Consider the following 18,547-nt stretch of genomic DNA (forward strand, 5'->3'; position numbering starts at 1 on the left):
TAGGACTCTTGGGGTACCCTGATGATATCTAAAAGATACACAGACATCTTTAAGTCCATTTAACTGATGTCTGTTTACTACCAAGAACCTTGGTATAGGGTATTTTAGGATAAAGTAGAATATAGGAGCTTGTCAGATTCCAGTTATGATTTACTTACCACAGAAAAAAATAAAGGTAACACTATTCCTGCTCTAAGCCTGTTGATCCTGTTCAGTAAAAATAGTGCACCTATGCACAGGCTATGGACATTAAAGTGTTTGTAAAGGCAGAAGGGTTTTTATCTTAATGCATCATATGCATTAAAGTGGAGTTCCACCCAAAAGTGGAACTTCCGCTCATTTGTCTCCACCCCCCTCCGGTGCCACATCTGGCACCTTTTGTGGGGGGGGGGGGGGAGCGGATACCTGCCTTTGACAGGTATCCTGTCCCCACTTCGGGAAGACCAAGCTGCGGCACATTACATCACCTGCTCGGCTCCCTCCTCCTTCCCCCACTGCTGGGCCAGTAGAAGAGCGCAGCGATGCTTTGCGTATGCGCAGTAGGGACCCAGTGTGATGCCGTATTGCTTCACTACCCCTTTCCCTTACTGGCAATGGCAGCGGCAGCACCCGACAGCCGATGGAAACATCAGCTGCGGTGCCGACATTGCTGGACTCCAGGACAGGTAAGTGTCCTATTATTAAAAGTCAGCAGCTGCAGTATGGGTAGCTGCTGGCTTTTTAAAATTTTTGCAGGGGTGGGCGGACCTCCACTTTAAGATAAAAAAACCTTCTGTGTGCAGAAGCTCCCCAGCCCCTCTAATACTTACCTGAGCCCCATCTCTATCCAGCGATGTTGCCTGAGAGACTTGGCTGTCCGACTCTCTCCCTCCTCATTGGCTCAGATAGGAGGAAAGTGCCATTGGCTCCCGCTGATGTCAATCAAAGTCAGTGAGCCAATGAGGAATGGACACACAGAGCTGCGGCTCGGCTCGGGTGACCCCATAGTAAGCTTGCTGTGGGGGCACTCAAAAAGAAGGTGGGGCCAGGAGCGCACAAAGAGGGACCTGAGAAGAGGAGGATTGGGGCTGCTCTGTGCAAAACCACTGCACAGAGCATGTAAGTATAACATGTTTGTTATTTTGAAACAAAGAAAAATTTGACTTTAGTATCACTTTAACTACTTCCTGCCTGGCCTGTAGACACATGACAGTTGAGCGGGAGCTCTCCCATCTTAGGTGGACATCGTAAGAAGTCCTCCCAGTCATGACCCATCCTGCGGCACGATCTGTCACCCCAGTACCATGTGATCTCTTTGACCAATTACAGCAATCACATGACAGTTTTACAGGGTTACATGAGTAATGGTCATTCAAAGTTTGACAGAGCCTAGAGCTGAAGTGATTAAACTACAGTATTAGTTTGACCACTTCAATCCTTTTTCAAGCAGTTTCTTCTCCAGCTGTTTGTAGTGTGAAGTAATTCATTCTGAAAGATCTCAAAGATTATAACTTTTTTTTTTTTTAAGTGCAGTTTCAGACAGTTTTTGATAGTGCCGAACCACCTGATGCTTCTTTTCATTAGAGGGTTGGCTGCAAACATTTTGTTTTCATAGAAACAAGCTGAGATTTCTGAGCCTCTGTTGTGAACTTTGAAAATTAGATTATTCACAATGTCTATAGTTACAGAAGTGAATGTGAGCTTATTTTAAAGTGATTTTTGGACGTTTTTCTACTCTAAGCTTCAGCTCTAAAAACGCCCAACAAGACAAATCTCATTCATTTCAATGGCCCCTGTTCACATCTGAGCGTTCGGTCGCCTTAAGCAAAATGCCTGTCGCTCAAAAAAGTACATGAGTTCCTTTTTTGGCAGATTACAGGCGTTTTACGTTGGTGACCTGTCAACTTCAAAATTCCTGTACAAAAAACGCTGCACAAACGCCTGAAAAAAACACCCAAAAACACCTAAAATAGCAATGCCTCGATGTGAACGGAGCCTTACTGCTTGTCATTACACAAATACTTTACTGTGAATAGTCTGAACACAGGTTCACTTTAAGTGCAACAAATCAGAATTCAACCAAATAAAATTTCGTGAAGTAGTATATCTAAACACATAGCCACAGTCCTGACTGGCTATAAAGTAATCTTAGTTTAACAAACTGTTGTGTAAAATACACAGAGAAAATAATTGCAGCATCATTTCTGTTCCACTCTCTCTTTAGGTAAATGGAAGATTAACATTAGGTGAAAATATTGCTGATATGGGCGGCCTTAAATTGGCATATTATGTGAGTATCTTATACATCGAAAATATTTATTATCTGTAGGGCTATTTTAAGATATGTGACAACCTCTGGGCAAGATTTTGTGCAGGGGACCACCACCAATTTGGACAGAGGAAAAAAAAAAAGAAATGTGGGTGAGCTCAGAGCTGATAGTTACAAAATTATCTTTCTATTTTTAAAACTTTGGTGAGCCAGAGATTGTGCTGAGGAAGAGAGTCATTGTGGTGAGCATATCACTGAATTAAGCACATGACCAGAATATTTGTGTTTTTCAGGTATAGTTTTATGGTGATGGTGACAGACCTTTAATGGGGGGTTAAGTTTTGATAACATTGTAGCACCCTGATGTTTAGGCAGGGTTGCTCTTAAATTTACCTGCCAGGTATAGTTGCCCTGGCTAATTGCTAGGGATCAATTGATTTCATCCTAAGTCTGGCATTGCTGTACTTCTCTCTTCTGTCGCTAGGTGGCCGGGTACTTGGCGACATTAGATAAGACAAGGGCAATGCAAGCACAGATTAGGAGTATATGGGGTATCTCAGCCAATGGGCAGGGTTTTTCTTAAATGCCTTGGCCTGCTGGGAAAGCCTGTGTATTTGGGTGTAGTCAGGTGGCCGGGATCCCTTTGCCACCTGGACGGCTGTCTGGGTAGACATGTGTTGTGCTGCCCCAGGCTGCTAGGCCAGAGTCTGAGGCCTATCCTGGGGACATCTGGCTGCTAGGCTGTCAGAGGGCCTATCCAGAAGCAAGAGAGCAGTGTAGGGTTGGGATTGCGGCTTGCAGTCCAACAAGAGGTGACGGTTCTGCCTGCCTGTCGTGGTCGGAGGTAGAGGGGAAGCTGTCTCCACTAAGGGACCGAGGACCGACCACCTTATTACTAGGGACCACAGTGAGTAGCTGAATCGAGTACTGGAGCAGTATTCTCACCAATCGGGAACAGTGAAGAATTGGGAAACTTCAGCAGGTGTCAAGCCAGGGACACGGGTGACGCTTCAAAGCAGCCTTGTGTGCCAAGCCAGGGACCGAGCAGGCCAGTGGGGTGACGCTTGAGGAGTATCTGTGAGTGCCAAGCTAGGGACCCAGCAGGAAAGCGAGGGTGATGCTTGAGGAAGACACTCTGTGAGAAGGTTGGAAGAGCTCAGGAGATCCAGTGGCAGTGGATAAGCAAGTCTAGTGAGAGAGACTGGGAGCTCAGTGGAGTGAAGATCTACAAGAAGTGATTGTAGAGGAAGTACAGAAGTTCATTACAACTTGTGTTAGAAACTGTTATAGGACTGTTGCCATAGGAGACAGTGATCCTACATATGCAGATGTGGCGTCCTGCTAGGTGCCTTTCCCTGCATGGCTGTCTACCTATAGAAGTCATGGAGTCTGCCAATTAACATTGCAACTTCTAAAGGGTGTCCTGGCCCTAACCCTCTCTCCCACAGTTCTGTTTAAGAGACAATAAATCTCTTTGCATTCGAGAAGTGACTGGCGCCCATGAATCTACCTTGTATCACATCCACCATGCCTTGTAACCCACTCTACATAGAAGGATGTCAGTTATCCCTAACTCTGGAGGTTCTCATTAGACCAAAGGGGATCTGGGACCTTGCTACAACATGGTCCCATAAACCAAGAGAATAAAATTGTCTACACCCCTGCACAAATGGCACCATGTCATTATGCTGTGGTAATACATAGGCATACCTGTATGTGTCAATATGTAGTCAACACACAGATCCACACTGGTGGAGAAGAATATACACACTATAGGAAATATGTTGAAGGGGAATGAAATGGATAACGTAATACCATAAGTAGAGGAGAGGAATATTACAGGAGTGCACTGAGGTAGATGAGAGGAGCAGTACAGAAGAGCACTTGGGATGGACGAGAAGCGGGAAGGTGTATCCCACACCTCTCCAAACTGGCACAATTTAGCAAATATATTAGATATACACTTTAAACATAATTTTATATATAAGTATTACTTATCTTGTTAATATTTGTTTGTACTCTGACAGGAACAACTGAGCTTTATAGCAGAGTGGACTGATGATCTAGCATTCAGCTCAAATCACTGCTCTCGTGACAGTGGTTCATCCATTGCTATAAGAGTAGAGTGGAGTGTGATTACTGTTATGCTGGTTACCAAGTGAGTTGAGGTGTGTAACTGGGAGTGACTGTGTGCCACTAAAGGGGGCCTGCTAGTGATGTAAATCCATGGGTAATGGCCCCTTGTAACTACTGTTTAATCTGGCCCTGCTGGCATCCAAAGCTTTGTATTGACAATATACTCTGGGTGAACACTTTCACTGTTCTCACTATGTATTGTATGTATGCTAATTACTGTCATCTTATTGTGTATATTATTAGGCATACCAAAAGTGGGTAAGAGAAAATGGTCCAGAGCGACCCCTTCCTCGTCTGAAATATACTCATGATCAGCTATTCTTCATTGCTTTTGCACAGGTAAGAAAGTAGCTTTTTGTCATCAGTGTTTATTGGAAAGTCAGAATGATACTAAATAACGAATACAGGGTCATTTATAGGAAAGTTCAATGCTGCAATATGCAGGCAGGTTGAAGTATGTGAGCCAGCGGCCGACCCAGGCTGAGGAAAGGGACAAGTGTGTTTTACTTAGTTCCCAGGCTTTTGGTCTTAGCCAGCCTACCTGTGCTATAAAAAGGGGGACAGCTGTGGTCCAAAAAGGCGGGTCGCAGTTTGTCCAGTGAGTTCCAGCATCACCTGTGAGCACAGTCGCTGGCGCTACAGAAGAAACCGGGGGTTTTCTGAAGACTTCCAAGCCATGGACAATGCCATTATGGACTCTCACCTCTTGGAGGTATACATGGGCCACTACAATATTCTAGCTACTTGAATCAGAAAAGGGATGGTGACTCGGATGCTCTTGAATAAAAGTCCTTTATTTGGTTACATGGGTACACAGGTACAGGCTACGCTGACGCGTTTCGGCTAAGAAGCCTTCATCAAAGTAAGTACTCCAAATGGGGTGGGTGCTTCCTAATCAAAGCAATCAAAACAATTAAAAACACATGGAGAAAAGAAAGAGAGAAGCACAGCAGGCATATGAGGGACATATCATGAACAGATAAGGCATATTCAAAATGGTGCAATAAATGTATCAAATAATGTAACAAATCCTCAAACATCAACACAGCCACCAGATCAAAGAGGAAAAAGAGGACGAGGCGGGGGTCATCATACAAACACAGGCTACCGAAGATATCCAAGGAAAGCCATGAAGACACAGAACTAGGTACAGTATTTTCTAACAATGTATTGAACCTGTCAGGCATTGTATTATCCCAGCATGAACTTTCTGTTTTGTCTAAGGGCTTGTCTTTTGTCCCCAATACACATTTTTGTCTTTTTTCGACCATACTGGATATCAATCGTTTTGTATGAAATCTAATGCTTAGGAAACATTTCAAGGATATACCTTCTGATAGCGAATCCACAGTGTGTCACAATGTCCAAAATGAGACCCCCTCCTTCAGATCTGATTATTCAGTAGCAAAGTCTGCATTAGAGAGTCTGCAAGCAGAATCAGAGGAGGGAGGATCTTTTGGTATACAGGAATCAAACATTAACATGGGGGATAAATATTTTTACCCCGTTCATTGTGGATTCGTTTCAGAATGTTGTGGAATCAGAATTGGTTAAATTGCAGGAATCGTGTAATCAAGACAATAATAGAAATAAAATTAATTTGACCAAGCAAGAAACCATAGCCTTAAATGCCTTGAAAATTAAATCTGACATAGTGATTCGCCAGGCAGATAAGGGGGGTACTGTAGTGATCCTAGATACTGCTAGTTACAAACAGGAAGCACTCAGGCAACTGGAAGATCACATCACATATCGCCCCCTCAGTTCTGATGCCACAGCAACTATACAACAAAAATTGTTGCACTTATTGGATGAAGGTAAGGAGATGGGTGTTTTAGATCAAAAAACTGTAGATTATCTCATGGTCACACATCCCATTACTCCGGCTTTTCACCATCTCCCCAAAGTGCGCAAACAAGATAATCCAGTGAAAGGTCGCCCTATAGTTTCCGGCATAGGATCGCTATTGGGGAGATTAGGAGAATGGGTTGATCATTTTCTTCAACAGCTTGTTGTCCGTCTACCTGGGTTTATAAAGGACACTGGACATTTGTTAGCCCACATGCAGGAAATTTTTTGGTCCACAGAATGCATTTGGATCACCATAGATGTTAGATCTCTGTATTCCTGCATGCCTCACTCTCTAGCACTGTCAGCCATTAAACACCATCTTTCATACTACAGTGGTTACAGTCCTAATGTACGTGAGTTCATTTGTAGAGCAGTAGAGTCCCTCCTGACACACAACTTCTTCATGTTTGATGAATGATACTACATTCAGAGTCAAGGTGCACCCATGGGGGCAAAATTTTCCCCCTCTTTGGCAAATCTTTACATGGCCTGGTGAGAAGAATCTACTTTATTTGCCCATGGTAACCCTCTTAAAACCAACATCGCCTGGTATGGTCATTTCATTGATGACCTGATTGTAGTATGGCATAGATCGAGTGATGACATAGGTGACTTTATGAAATATATTAATACCAACTCCCTAAACCTGGAGTTCACCTGTGTGCACCACCTGACCCAAATAGACTATTTGGATTTGACCTTGATGGGGCATTTTGATAGCAACACAGTGACTTCCAGAACTTTTGGAAAGCCCTGTGCAGGGAATTCCCTTTTATTGGCCAATAGCCATCACCCCAGTGACCAGTCACACCATCAAGTCTTTGCCCACTGGTGAATTCATCAGGGCCAGAAGAAACTGCTCTACAGACAAGGATTTCTTGCAAGAATGCACAGCGATTCAAAAGCGACTCAAAGAAAGGGGCTATAGTACACCATTAATAGCTAGAAGTAAAAATATAGCATTTTACAGAGATCGGGTGGAGATGATTCAGAATAGTGGCACAAATAAACACAAACAGTGTAGTGATTACAATAGAAATAAAGTTAATTTTGTCACCACATTTTCTTTAGAATACAACAAAATCGTTGCGATTCTCAAAGCACATCTCCCTATTTTGTATGCTGATAAGGATCTGTTATCCAGGGGGGTTGCCATTTTTCCAGTAGAAGGGCCCCCAGTCTGGGAAGTATGCTGTCACCCAGTTTTTTTGCTCTCAGAAATCAAACAAATCACAGACCCGGCTTTCCACTGTAGGTTCCTACATGTGTGGCCACAACACCTGTAGGCAGTGTCATAGACATAAAAAAAAAGCACCTTTTTTTTTTTCTTTTTCTACCAAGAAAAATATGCCATCAAGCAGTACATAAACTGCAACTCTAAATCAGTGGTATATGTTATTCAGTGTAGTTCCTGCCGTCTACAATACGTTGGGTGCACTGTACGCCCGTTAGAATCTCGAACATGTGAATGACACTACAAATATTAATGCTAAAAATATCTCAAATGTGTCAAAACATTTCTGGGAATTCCATCATGGTAATCTTGACACTTTTTCCTTTTTTGGTGCTGAACAAGTTAAATAACCCCCAAGAGGAGGTGACACTCATCATATTTTGCTTAAACGTGACGTGTGGTGGATCCATACCCTCAATACTAGAAAACCGTATAGTTTGAATGATAGGATGGACATAAATCTTTTTTTTAACATAATCACATTGTTTGATACATTTATTGCACCATTTTGAATATGCTTTATTTGTTCATGATATGTCCCTCATATGCCTGCTGTGCTTCTCTCTTTCTTTTCTCCATGTGTTTTTAATTGATTTGATTGCTCTGATTAGGATGCACTCGCCCCATTTGGAGTGCTTACTCTGTTATAAATATCAGTTTTTAAATCAGACATGTATGCTTTGATGAAGGCTTCTTAGCCGAAACAAGTCAGCGTAGCCTGTACCCGTGTACCCATGTAACCAAATAAAGGACTTTTATTCAACAGCACCCGAGTCACCAGCCCTTTTCTGATTCAAGTACTGCATTTTGAGGCCTGAACGTCCTGGCTAGAGCACCAGTCCACAGTTCATAGATCATCATATTGGCAGTGGAGCTGGGGTATCATTTTGCTTCTAATATTCTAGCTAGGATTAGGGAGAGGACGTTGTTCAGATTGGATTTTTATGCTGCATCTCTCCAGTAAAGTTTCATTAACCATTTTGAGCCTGGCCTGAAGTTATTCAAAGGGGTGCATGTGGGTTCTGGTGTGTCCAAAAGAAACAGGGTCTGTAACAGCACTATGGGGAATTAAATAACACTGTTACATGAAGGTTACCTCTGCAAGACAAAAAGTGCAGTGTAGTTGCTAAGAGTAAGCAAATGCAAGTTCAAGACACAAGCAACCAGTCATTAGGTGTGGTACCTGGTAAAGGTGACAGGTCCCCGGTAGCAAGGGGGTCAATGTTTTGGCTCCCTCCCTAGCGGTCGGTATGCAATAGCAACTGGATCCAAACCTGCATTATGGAGATCTATAGCCTGGCCACGAGGTACAGAAAGTGAGGGAGTTAAAGAGAAGAACATGCATGAGGTCCGCACTATGTGCTTGGTGGGACGCCATTCTGTTACTGGGAGTGAGGTAACAGAGGTACGTTGGACTGGTGGCATGGGCACAGGCTCTCCTGATGCAAACATACAAGTTGGGCCCTTTTCACACGGGCTTTCTGATCAGGTCTGCCTGTCAGTTTTTCAGGGACCTGATCGGACCCTTCATTCATTCCTATGGAGCGGCAGATGTCAGCGGTGACATGTCCGCTGACAACCGCTGCTCTCCGATCCTGTCCGTGAAATCCAGATGGATAGTGACCCTATTTTCCATCCGTCTGGGGGATCGGATGGGATTAGATGAAATTGGACAGGCGGTTTGTTTTCATCCGATCTCCCCATAAAGGAGAGCAGGGCTCTGACAGGTCCGTCTCAGCACAGTGAGCGTAGACGGACCTGTCATCCGCCTGCTCACTGGGGATCAGCAGAGAGATCCCCCGCTGAGTAAAGTGGAGTCTGACGGGCGGACCGCCCAGTGTGAAAGGACCCTTACAGTGTGTAGTGACACGGGACATGACACTTTTCAGAGGAACTCTATTACTGAACACAGTGAAAGCTCGTCGCTAAGTTTGGGAACTGCCTTAATATTAGATTCTTCACATGACCGCAGTCTCCACCTAGTCCCAGGCATTGATGAGTGCGCTCCGCGTGCGAGGTACTGCTGTGTGCACGGACGCATATGACCCCACCCACAAATATGACTGTAAGGTCCTTTTGATGTACAGCTGGAAGATCACTGCGTCCAGTATTTTTGAATTTTGAAATAGTGCTGGTGCATAGGGTCAGAATGACAAACTGAGATATGGGGCATATTTCTAAAGACCCACTAAATCTACAGATATTTTCAATATTGAAATTGTCACACATACAATGCTAAAGTGCTGCCAGCTAATGTTTTCCTGGGTAAGTGCTGGATAATGTGTGATGTTGAATGGAGCTCTTTTTAGGTGAATTTGCCGCAAATCTTTTCTGTATGAATAACACAGACTGTTAAAGACTTTGATTAAAATTAAAATATTAAAATTGCATATCCTTGGAAACAATATTATATATTATCTAGATTTTAGAAATATATTGTTTTAATACATTTTTACATGGTGACAATTATTATATAAATGTATTATAATGAGTAAATTTAGTATAATTTACTTAAATAAAAATGCAGCGCTCAATGGGACCAGTAGTAAAGAACTATTGCTGATGGTATAATCAATAAAGTTCATTTATTGGATGCATGCTGAGATTTGCAATTAAAAACAACTGTCAATGAAAAAATTAGATGATAAAATTATTAGACTTCGTAAGCACTCATTATCATGGTTGAAGCAATCCGAAAATTAGTATATACGATACCACCATGACTTCCAGATGACAAGGGGTTAATGTCAGCAAGGGATTTGATAAAGCATAGGAGTGTGAAACATGTAAGTCACAGTTGCCTTGGCTACTTTGAGCTTGCGATCCACCTAGCTTCCTGGTACTCCTCGTTTCCGGCCCTGACCCTGCCTCCCAGCTTCCGGATTCAGTGCGCGCCATCCAGAGCGCCCTCCAGCACGCCAGGTTCCAGCCAGCTTGATCAGCCAGCTTGACCGAGGTCGTTCAATCTACAATACACCTCCTGGATCACAGCAAGTCTCATATCCGGAATACAGCCACTAAGTGCACCTTAGAGAGCGGTGTCTCTCCACCTCTATTTTTCTCCCTGCACATTGAGCCATTGGGTCTGACAATTAGGATCGGAGCTTGGAGCACACTTGCTGACATTTACCCCTTGTCATCTGGAAGTCATGGTGGTATCGTATATACTAATTTTCGGATTACTTCAACCATGATAATGAGTTGTGCTTATGAAGTCTAATAATTTTATCATCTCATTTTTTCATTGACAGTTGTTTTTAATTTCAAATCTTAGCATGCATCCAATAAATGAACTTTATTGATTATACCATCAGCAATAGTTCTTTACTATTGGTCCCACTGAGCGCTGCATTTTTGTTTATTTTTGTTGTCTACTTTTCTTCCAGAAGTTTGCAGCTGCACTAGTGTCCAGCTATTCCTTGCATAATTGTTATGACATGACAAAAGTTTCTAATGACTGCCAGTTTTAGTGCTTCAGAACTCTTTTTGTTTTCTGTAGTATAATTTACTTATAATGTTTTTAATATTAAAAGTTAAATAATTTCATATGCAGATATAGAATATCCTTTGTTTGCTTTTTATGTATTACATGGAAGTTTATTGTTATTTTTGTACACATCTGTATTTATGTAATCCTTCACCTGTAACCTCACAAGTGTAAAGAAATGCACCGGTAGTATATGGCACGCAAGTCGTTACTATCTCCCTCCAGCAGGGTGCACTAATGTTTGAGAAATGCTCCAAAACCCACACTCTTGATAAGCTTGGCTGAATCATTACAGTAAAACACACACAAACTGCAAGCAACTTGCACAACACATGGATAACCTGATTCTTGCGCATCTGTAGCTCATTTTGTTTTGATAAGATCAAAAAGGTTACAGAACATGCAAGCTGATATCTTCATACTACCTCATTATCTGATATCTTTATAGCTCACAGGTGACATCACCACTGAGTACGCCTGAGTACACCTGTAAAAGTGCATAATTGCAACTTTGGTTTAACACAGCAAATTTGCTTTTTGAGATATAGAGGGGATTGTTGTAATATGTAAAGTATTTCAGGAAAGTGTATCATTTAATTATAATCTGACAACCTGCGAGCTGCTACCAATAATGACACTTTAGCTTTATTTAATCATACCTGGGATTGATATTTTAGTTATGAAGGAGTGGTTTCATTTATCTATGTATTATTATTCATTTATTGATTACTGATGCATTCCCTTTTATATGGAGATTAAATTGATTGCATTTATAATTAGTAAGCTTTTATTTACAATTAGCACGTTATCTATTAGCCAAGTTATCTATTAACACAGATACACAGACTGTATTAATGAAATGAAATCTACATGTGAAGTCTATATATAGGCGTTTGATAAGGAGGGTGGGATGGCATACAGTTTTTTTGGAAAAAAAGTGCAATTACCCTTTATTCTTCTCTGACATTTCCTCAAAATAATTTATAGACACAATTAACTGTTCATATTTCTGCATAAACGTATTTCCGATTTAGGTGCTGTTGCAAGAATTGATTCATAAATCATATAAAATAATGAGCATGTCATTTGTTTTTAATTTTTCAGAACTGGTGTATAAAGAGGAGATCTCAGTCTATTTATCTTCAGGTCCTGACGGATAAGCATGCTCCTGAACATTACAGGTACGAGTAACACATGAAAGATAATTTTTCAGAATGATTCTGTTTCTTCTTAAAGATAATATCACCCTATCACCATAACATGTTTTGTCACCAAGTGCAAATTGGTTTTATCTACCTGTGTGCAGAACATCTTTTTCTAGACATTTCCATGATACAGTTGACAGATTTGCTCCCCTTCTTGCTGTTTGTGATAGGTTTTCTAGTTGTAGGTTTGGATGTTTTGGCTGGCATGATAGTAGACAGCTTTCACTAGACTGTAAGGACATTAGTGGTTCTGTCTATTTTGTCATAAAAAAATAAAAAAAAATTCAAGGCAGCAGTTTAACCTATTGTAAGAAAATACATAGATGGTAAAAAACTAAATCCACTTCTTGGTGGATAAAACCTAATATGGCACTGTTTATTTATTCATCAGAATGTCCTCCGAAATTATGCTAGCCAAGTTTAGTGAAACACACACCTCTACATTTTAATACCAAGTGCTCACAAGGGTAAATAGAAGAAGAGACCTAGTGCTCAAGGCACAGCATGACTCCTCTGGATTTTTAGAAGGCAGACCAGGTATTGGGTAAAAATATTTATTTATTAATCACATCTGATAAAATTACAATATCAAAAAAATAACATATAAAAATACAATATTAATAACAAGTAAGCTCAGTACAAAAACATAAGCATGAAACTTAGCTGCCCTAGAACTGTAGGTAGGCTAGTGAGAATGCATGCTGGAAAATTACGCCTAACATGTTTCGGACGATGTCGTCCTTCCTCAGAGGCTTAATGTCATTTAGGACAATTGTGTAATGTTCTATAAATATAAATATAGTAAACATTAGTATAAATAAAGGTAACAATATAGTTCAGTATAAATTTCTCATTAGAATCATACTTTCAACAGAAGGCTGCATATCCAAACACATGTGATGACTATATAGCATTGGGGATCAGTACTTACATGAGCGAGCCGATCACTGATGAGCAACCAGAGGAAATGGAAATTGAGTAGACTCTTCTGGAGCAGCAGAATGGCCATGGCCGGATCCAAATGGCAACAGCCAAGGGAAAGGGTAACCATCAGCGCTGGGGCACGGGAGACAGGGCAATTGAACCCACTGCAAGAACACCCAGCTGATAAGGGTGGGATCTCCCACCACAGCTAGCCGGCTACTAAGTAATGAAAAGTAGTATGTGGTGAAATTGGTTGATATATATGTCTCTAGGGATGAAAAAGAGGCAAAAATAAACAGTAAGGGTACTGAAGGGCAATCTCATGTTTGTCAGCAAAGGACAAGCCTGTAATGGCTGGTCGTTACAATGGCAAAGAGGTATAAATGAGTAGGAAGCTTAATCAATATAAAAAAGCCTAGGTAAAGAAGTCTAGAATCCTGATATTAGTAAGATATGCTCGCAACGTACCTCTTGACTGAAACTGATTGCTGATGAGCAACCAAGATCAGCTGGGGCCGGTGTCGGAGAGCGCTGCGCCAATGTGACAGGGCAGCTAAGTTTCATGCTTATGTTTTTGTTCTGAGCTTACTTGTTATTAATGAATATTGTATTTTTATATATTTTTTTTGATATTGTAATATCAATAAATAAATATTTTTACCCAATACCTGGTCTGCCTTCTAAAAATCCAGAGGGGTCATACCACCGTGCCTTGAGCACTAGGTCTCTTCTTTTATTTGGTACATTGGGTTAGATGGACCAGGTTCACCACACACACTGACAATTCCTGCTTTATCACGAGGGTAAATATATAACAAAATTCAACATTCATATAATTGCCAGATTTCACAATAGGCAATATAGGCCCTCATCATGGGCAGGTGGGTGACACATTCCTACACAGTTAGTGGATTGTTATTGGTGGAAATGTACTGTGAGCTTACAGTTCTCTTAGTCATTACACCATACTGCTAGGCAAGTTGGGTGACAGGTTGTCCTACCATTAGTCATTAACTCTAAATGTACTGCATTAATGCAAAAGGGGCAAGTTGTCCCTTTTATCCTCAGCACCACCAACCTTAACACGCTTTGTGTAGCAGATCATCTGATCTAGTTAGTGTCATTTTGGGGCAAGACTATTTGGTCGGGAGAGTGTTAGTGGTGACAAAGACAATTGGCCTTTGTGAGCAGGAAATATAAATCCACTGCGTGCAAAATCCAATTAGTATGATAATTGCTTTAAATCACATTGTAAAGTTTTGTTAAACATTATTGATCAGAATGGACTTCGTGCAGTATATGCAATGATCTGTATTCTGTTTTATTGTAAAACATGTGTCTTGCTATCTCTTTAGGGTTATGGGCAGCGTCTCTCAGTTTGAAGAATTTGGACGAGTATTCCACTGCCCAAAGAATTCCCCTATGAATCCAGTTCAGAAATGTTCTGTGTGGTGATCCACAGCTCTGCTGATGCCAGTTTACATTGTTCACAGCACAATTATCTTTGTGTCTACATCAGGAGAAGGGTGTCTAAGTGTGCCTTTCCTCCCCTAACACTGGAATTACTGAGCCTTTCCATCTATATCATTACTGGTCAGTGGGTCACTGGAGTGACAGGACACCCTTAGTAAAGTGAAAAATGATTCATGGATGTGATTTTGAAGTGCGTACGCTACTGGACTATTTCTAAACCCACTGACATCCAGAAGATTAGTCACTGAGCCAATGATACCCGAAAAACAAAGCCACAGATGTGAACAGAAGTTGGGTTACTGAGCTCTTGGCACTTAATGATCGTGGAATGCCAGACACTTGGTATTCAGAAAAGAAATAGATTACTGGGTACCTGAAATCTTAAAAATGCATATGCTGTTGGGCCTTTTTTGGTTTACTTAAGATGGCCAGACAAGAGGCACGAATGAGCTTTCGGCATTTACACCAGATTCTTATAGAATTATCCACAAATGACTACATAAAGGGCCTTTGAAGCCTGCTTAAATAGATTGCCGAGGGGTTTGATATCCATAGAGAAGAGCTTACCAAGCACCTTATACTCATGGGCTACAAATCTCTTTTTTGCAGATGGCTAATTAGTTAACCAGTTATCATACCTGTAAAGAAAAGACTGCAATGCATATAGAATGAATGAGCCTTGCATATCACAGAATGTTTTGGTGAATATGTTGTTTCCATACAGAATAAATTTATTGTTTTTCAAATCTTTTCTATTGGCTACTAGATTAATCTGGATCAAGCTGTCATAGGTAGCTACTTTTTATTCTGGGATACTCATTTTCGAACAAACACTGCAAATGTTTATTTTAAGTTCATCACCATTATTGTAATATCCTGTTATTATCCACTCCACAGCTCTCCATTGCTAATTTATAAAGTAGTAGTCACAAGTTTTTTTTTATCTACAAAGTAACTATCATTAAATTAAAGCAGTATTAAACACAAAGCCAAAAATGTAATATATAGCAGCTTACCAATCATTAGATGTGGTGGGTGCGTCAGTTTTCTATTTTTGTATTTTTTTGGCTTTCCCCTTTGTTTTCACCTGGAGATCTGGCCAGTAACATACCTCCTTTATTAGTGAGACACTACTCTAGAGGAATGAGCACAGGAGGCACAGCATTGTCTTGTCAGTCTGGGGGGAGTGTTAAATGTATTAGCAGATTTGAATACAATAACAAATTAAAGCCAAACTCCAGCTCACAATTACAGTTACAGCTGTTTTTTTGGGGGTTTTTTTCCTTTTGGGATAAAGTTTTACATGAATAAATAAATGGTGATTATTTTAATCACCCTTGTCATTGTTAAATGGGTTTTCTTGTCCATGTTAACTGATACATTCTGCTGGAGAGCTTGAGCTTCTAAAAAAAGAAAAGCAGACTTGTTGGCTGAATCATCAGATAAAAATAGAAGAAAGCCTAAAAAGAAAACAAATGCAAAGAATTGGTAAGCTGCAATATAATAAATGTCTGCTTTTGGGTTTAATACTGCTTTAAAGCTTTATAAACCATTGTTCATAATAGTTTTAAAAAAATCCAAAGGCAATAGTCGACTGCAAACTTAAGCATGCTAAATATTTTATCTGCTTGTCCCACTCTAGTATAACAAGGTACATACCAGCTGTCTATCTTCTGGAACCAAATGAGTTGTCACGTGTCAACAATGATAAATATACCTATTTTGTACCTTTGCTTAATTTGCTAAAGTAATTATTAGAAATAAGACTCATAGAAAATGTATTATCTTTTTTATTGTTTCAATAAATGTATTGGTTCTTTGAAATCATTAATAGGGTTGTAAACCCTTGAGGTTTTGCACCTAAATGCATTTTATGCATTAAGGTGTAAAACCTTCTGTAGTGCAGCGCCCCCCCCCCCCCCCTCCAGGAGCCCCTCTTTTACTTACCTGACCCCGATCTTTCCAGGGACGAGAACGAGCCCAGCAGCTCCAGCCGCTGTCTCGGGTCCTTATTGGATAAATTGATAGCAGCAGCAGTCATTGGGTCCCGCTGCTGTCAATCAAATCTAGAGACATGGGAGCCGTGTCCGGGTCTGAGTCCTGCTGTCTGTGTCAATGAACGCAGCAGCAGGACTCTAATGCGCACCGCACAAGTGTCCCCTTGGAATGCGGGTCTCCGAGGGGGCACTCAATGCGGGGAGGAGTCAATAGCGCCACGGGGGGACCCCAGAGGAGGAGGATCGGGGCCACTCTGTGCAAAACCCTTGCACAGAGGAGGCAAGTATAACATGTTTGTTATTTAAAAAAAAAAAAAAAAAAAAAAACTTTTACAACTCTTTTAAAAAGTGAGAAGGTAACAAAATCAGAATATAGCAATTTTCATTCTTTTTACCATTTTTTAGCCTTGCAAAGGCAACGTTTCATAAAAAGTAAGGGATTTGGGAAAGTAAAATACAAATTTTCAAATAAAAAGATCATGTACAATAGCTGAAAGAATTAGCTTTGATCTAGATTTGGGGCACGAGTCACAAGTGGCCCCTTAAGTGGTGGCTGACTGTAATGTTCCTCTTATGTCCTTTGCATGAGTACTGGACTTTGAAGAACATGTACACTGTATATGTTCCACAGCTGTACACAAATTTGCACTTAGGAAATGCATTATTTAAATGACAACTCTAGCCAAAATAATTTCTTAGTTTTGAATAGATTAAGGAAGCATTGGAAAATGTTTCATATTTTAAACATTGACTGTGTCCCCCTTGGGGAGATTCCTCTTTCTTCCTGTTCTTCTTTCCCCATTATCTGAACAGGAAGTGATGAGAAATCTCTCCAGTGAGGACACAGCAATATAAACAGAGGTTGGAAACATTCTCCATTATACCAGAAGCATCATTGTTGTTTGTGCCCCTAACTTGTGTCTGACACTCATCATACTGACCCTACAATTTCTGTAACTAGATCAACTAGATCTACCCAAACTATCCAACCAATTTATATCCAATCAGGCAAACCTTGTACTACATACTTCTTGGCAGATCTTAAAGTGGTTGCATCCTCTGCTTGGTGATTTTTACCTACAGGTAAGTCTATAATAAGACTCACCTGTAGGTAAAATTAATATCTCCAAAACCTGCATGGTCTTAAGGTCCGGCAGATCGTGCTGGAAATTCAGAGTTCCTTGGCAGAATGGAGGACTCCTGCGCATGCGCAGGGGTGACATCATCACGGCTCTAGCCACTCACAGCGTCGGAGCCGCAAACTCAGAAGAAACGCAGAGGGAACATGTCAGCTCCCCCAGCAGTGACCGGGAGGCGGTGTAGACGCTTCGTTCTAAGGTAAGTACGTCATAGTGAGCTAGTATGCGGTGCATACTAGCTCATTATGCCTTTGCCCTATAGGTTTTTTTTTATTAGGGCATACAACCGCTTTAAGGAGATTGTAGAGTTATGCCGTGTACACGCGGGCGGACTTTTCGACCAGACTGGTCCGACGGAACTAATCCATCGGACAATCTGACCATGTGTGGGCTTCATCGGACCTTCAGCGGACTTTTTCGGTCGAAAATCAGAGGGACTTTAGATTTGGAACATGTTTCAAATCTTTCCGCCGGAACTCTGCCGGACCCAGTTCCTATCGAAAAGTCCGCTCGTCTGTATGCTAGTCCGACGGACGAAAACCGGCGCTAGGGCAGCTATTGGCTACTGGCTATGAACTTCCTTATTTTAGTCCAGTCGTACGTCATCACGTACGAATCCGTCGGACTTTGATGTGATCGTGTGTAGCCAAGTCCGTTCGTTCGAAAGTCCATCGGAAGTCCATCAAAAGTCTGTCGAAAGTCCGTCTGAAAGACCGTCGGACCTTTGATGCCAAAAAGTCCACCCGTGTGTACACGGCATTAGATTTTAAGATGTGTAGTGAGCGTAAGTTACACTGCCTTCCATTAAAATAACGTTATGTCATTGTAATATTTTAGGCCTCATTCATGCTCC

At 41.2% G+C, this 18,547-nt stretch overlaps 1 protein-coding gene across 2 annotated transcripts in view; it reads left to right on the plus strand.

Moving 5' to 3' along the window:
• Positions 1 to 15,340, plus strand: part of ECEL1 (endothelin converting enzyme like 1) — a 178,124-nt gene extending 162,784 nt beyond the window's left edge. For both annotated transcript variants that reach the window (XM_073626476.1, XM_073626477.1), the window contains exons 15-18: positions 2,204 to 2,269; positions 4,628 to 4,723; positions 12,061 to 12,137; positions 14,441 to 15,340. In XM_073626476.1, coding sequence (XP_073482577.1) covers positions 2,204 to 2,269; positions 4,628 to 4,723; positions 12,061 to 12,137; positions 14,441 to 14,540 — 339 coding nt within the window. In that variant the 3' untranslated portion in view covers positions 14,541 to 15,340. The remainder of the gene's footprint in view (positions 1 to 2,203; positions 2,270 to 4,627; positions 4,724 to 12,060; positions 12,138 to 14,440) is intronic.
• Positions 15,341 to 18,547: the final 3,207 nt, after the last annotated feature.

The sequence above is a fragment of the Aquarana catesbeiana genome, linkage group LG04, assembly GCF_042186555.1.
Source record: "Aquarana catesbeiana isolate 2022-GZ linkage group LG04, ASM4218655v1, whole genome shotgun sequence".
NCBI classification, from domain to species: domain Eukaryota; kingdom Metazoa; phylum Chordata; class Amphibia; order Anura; family Ranidae; genus Aquarana; species Aquarana catesbeiana.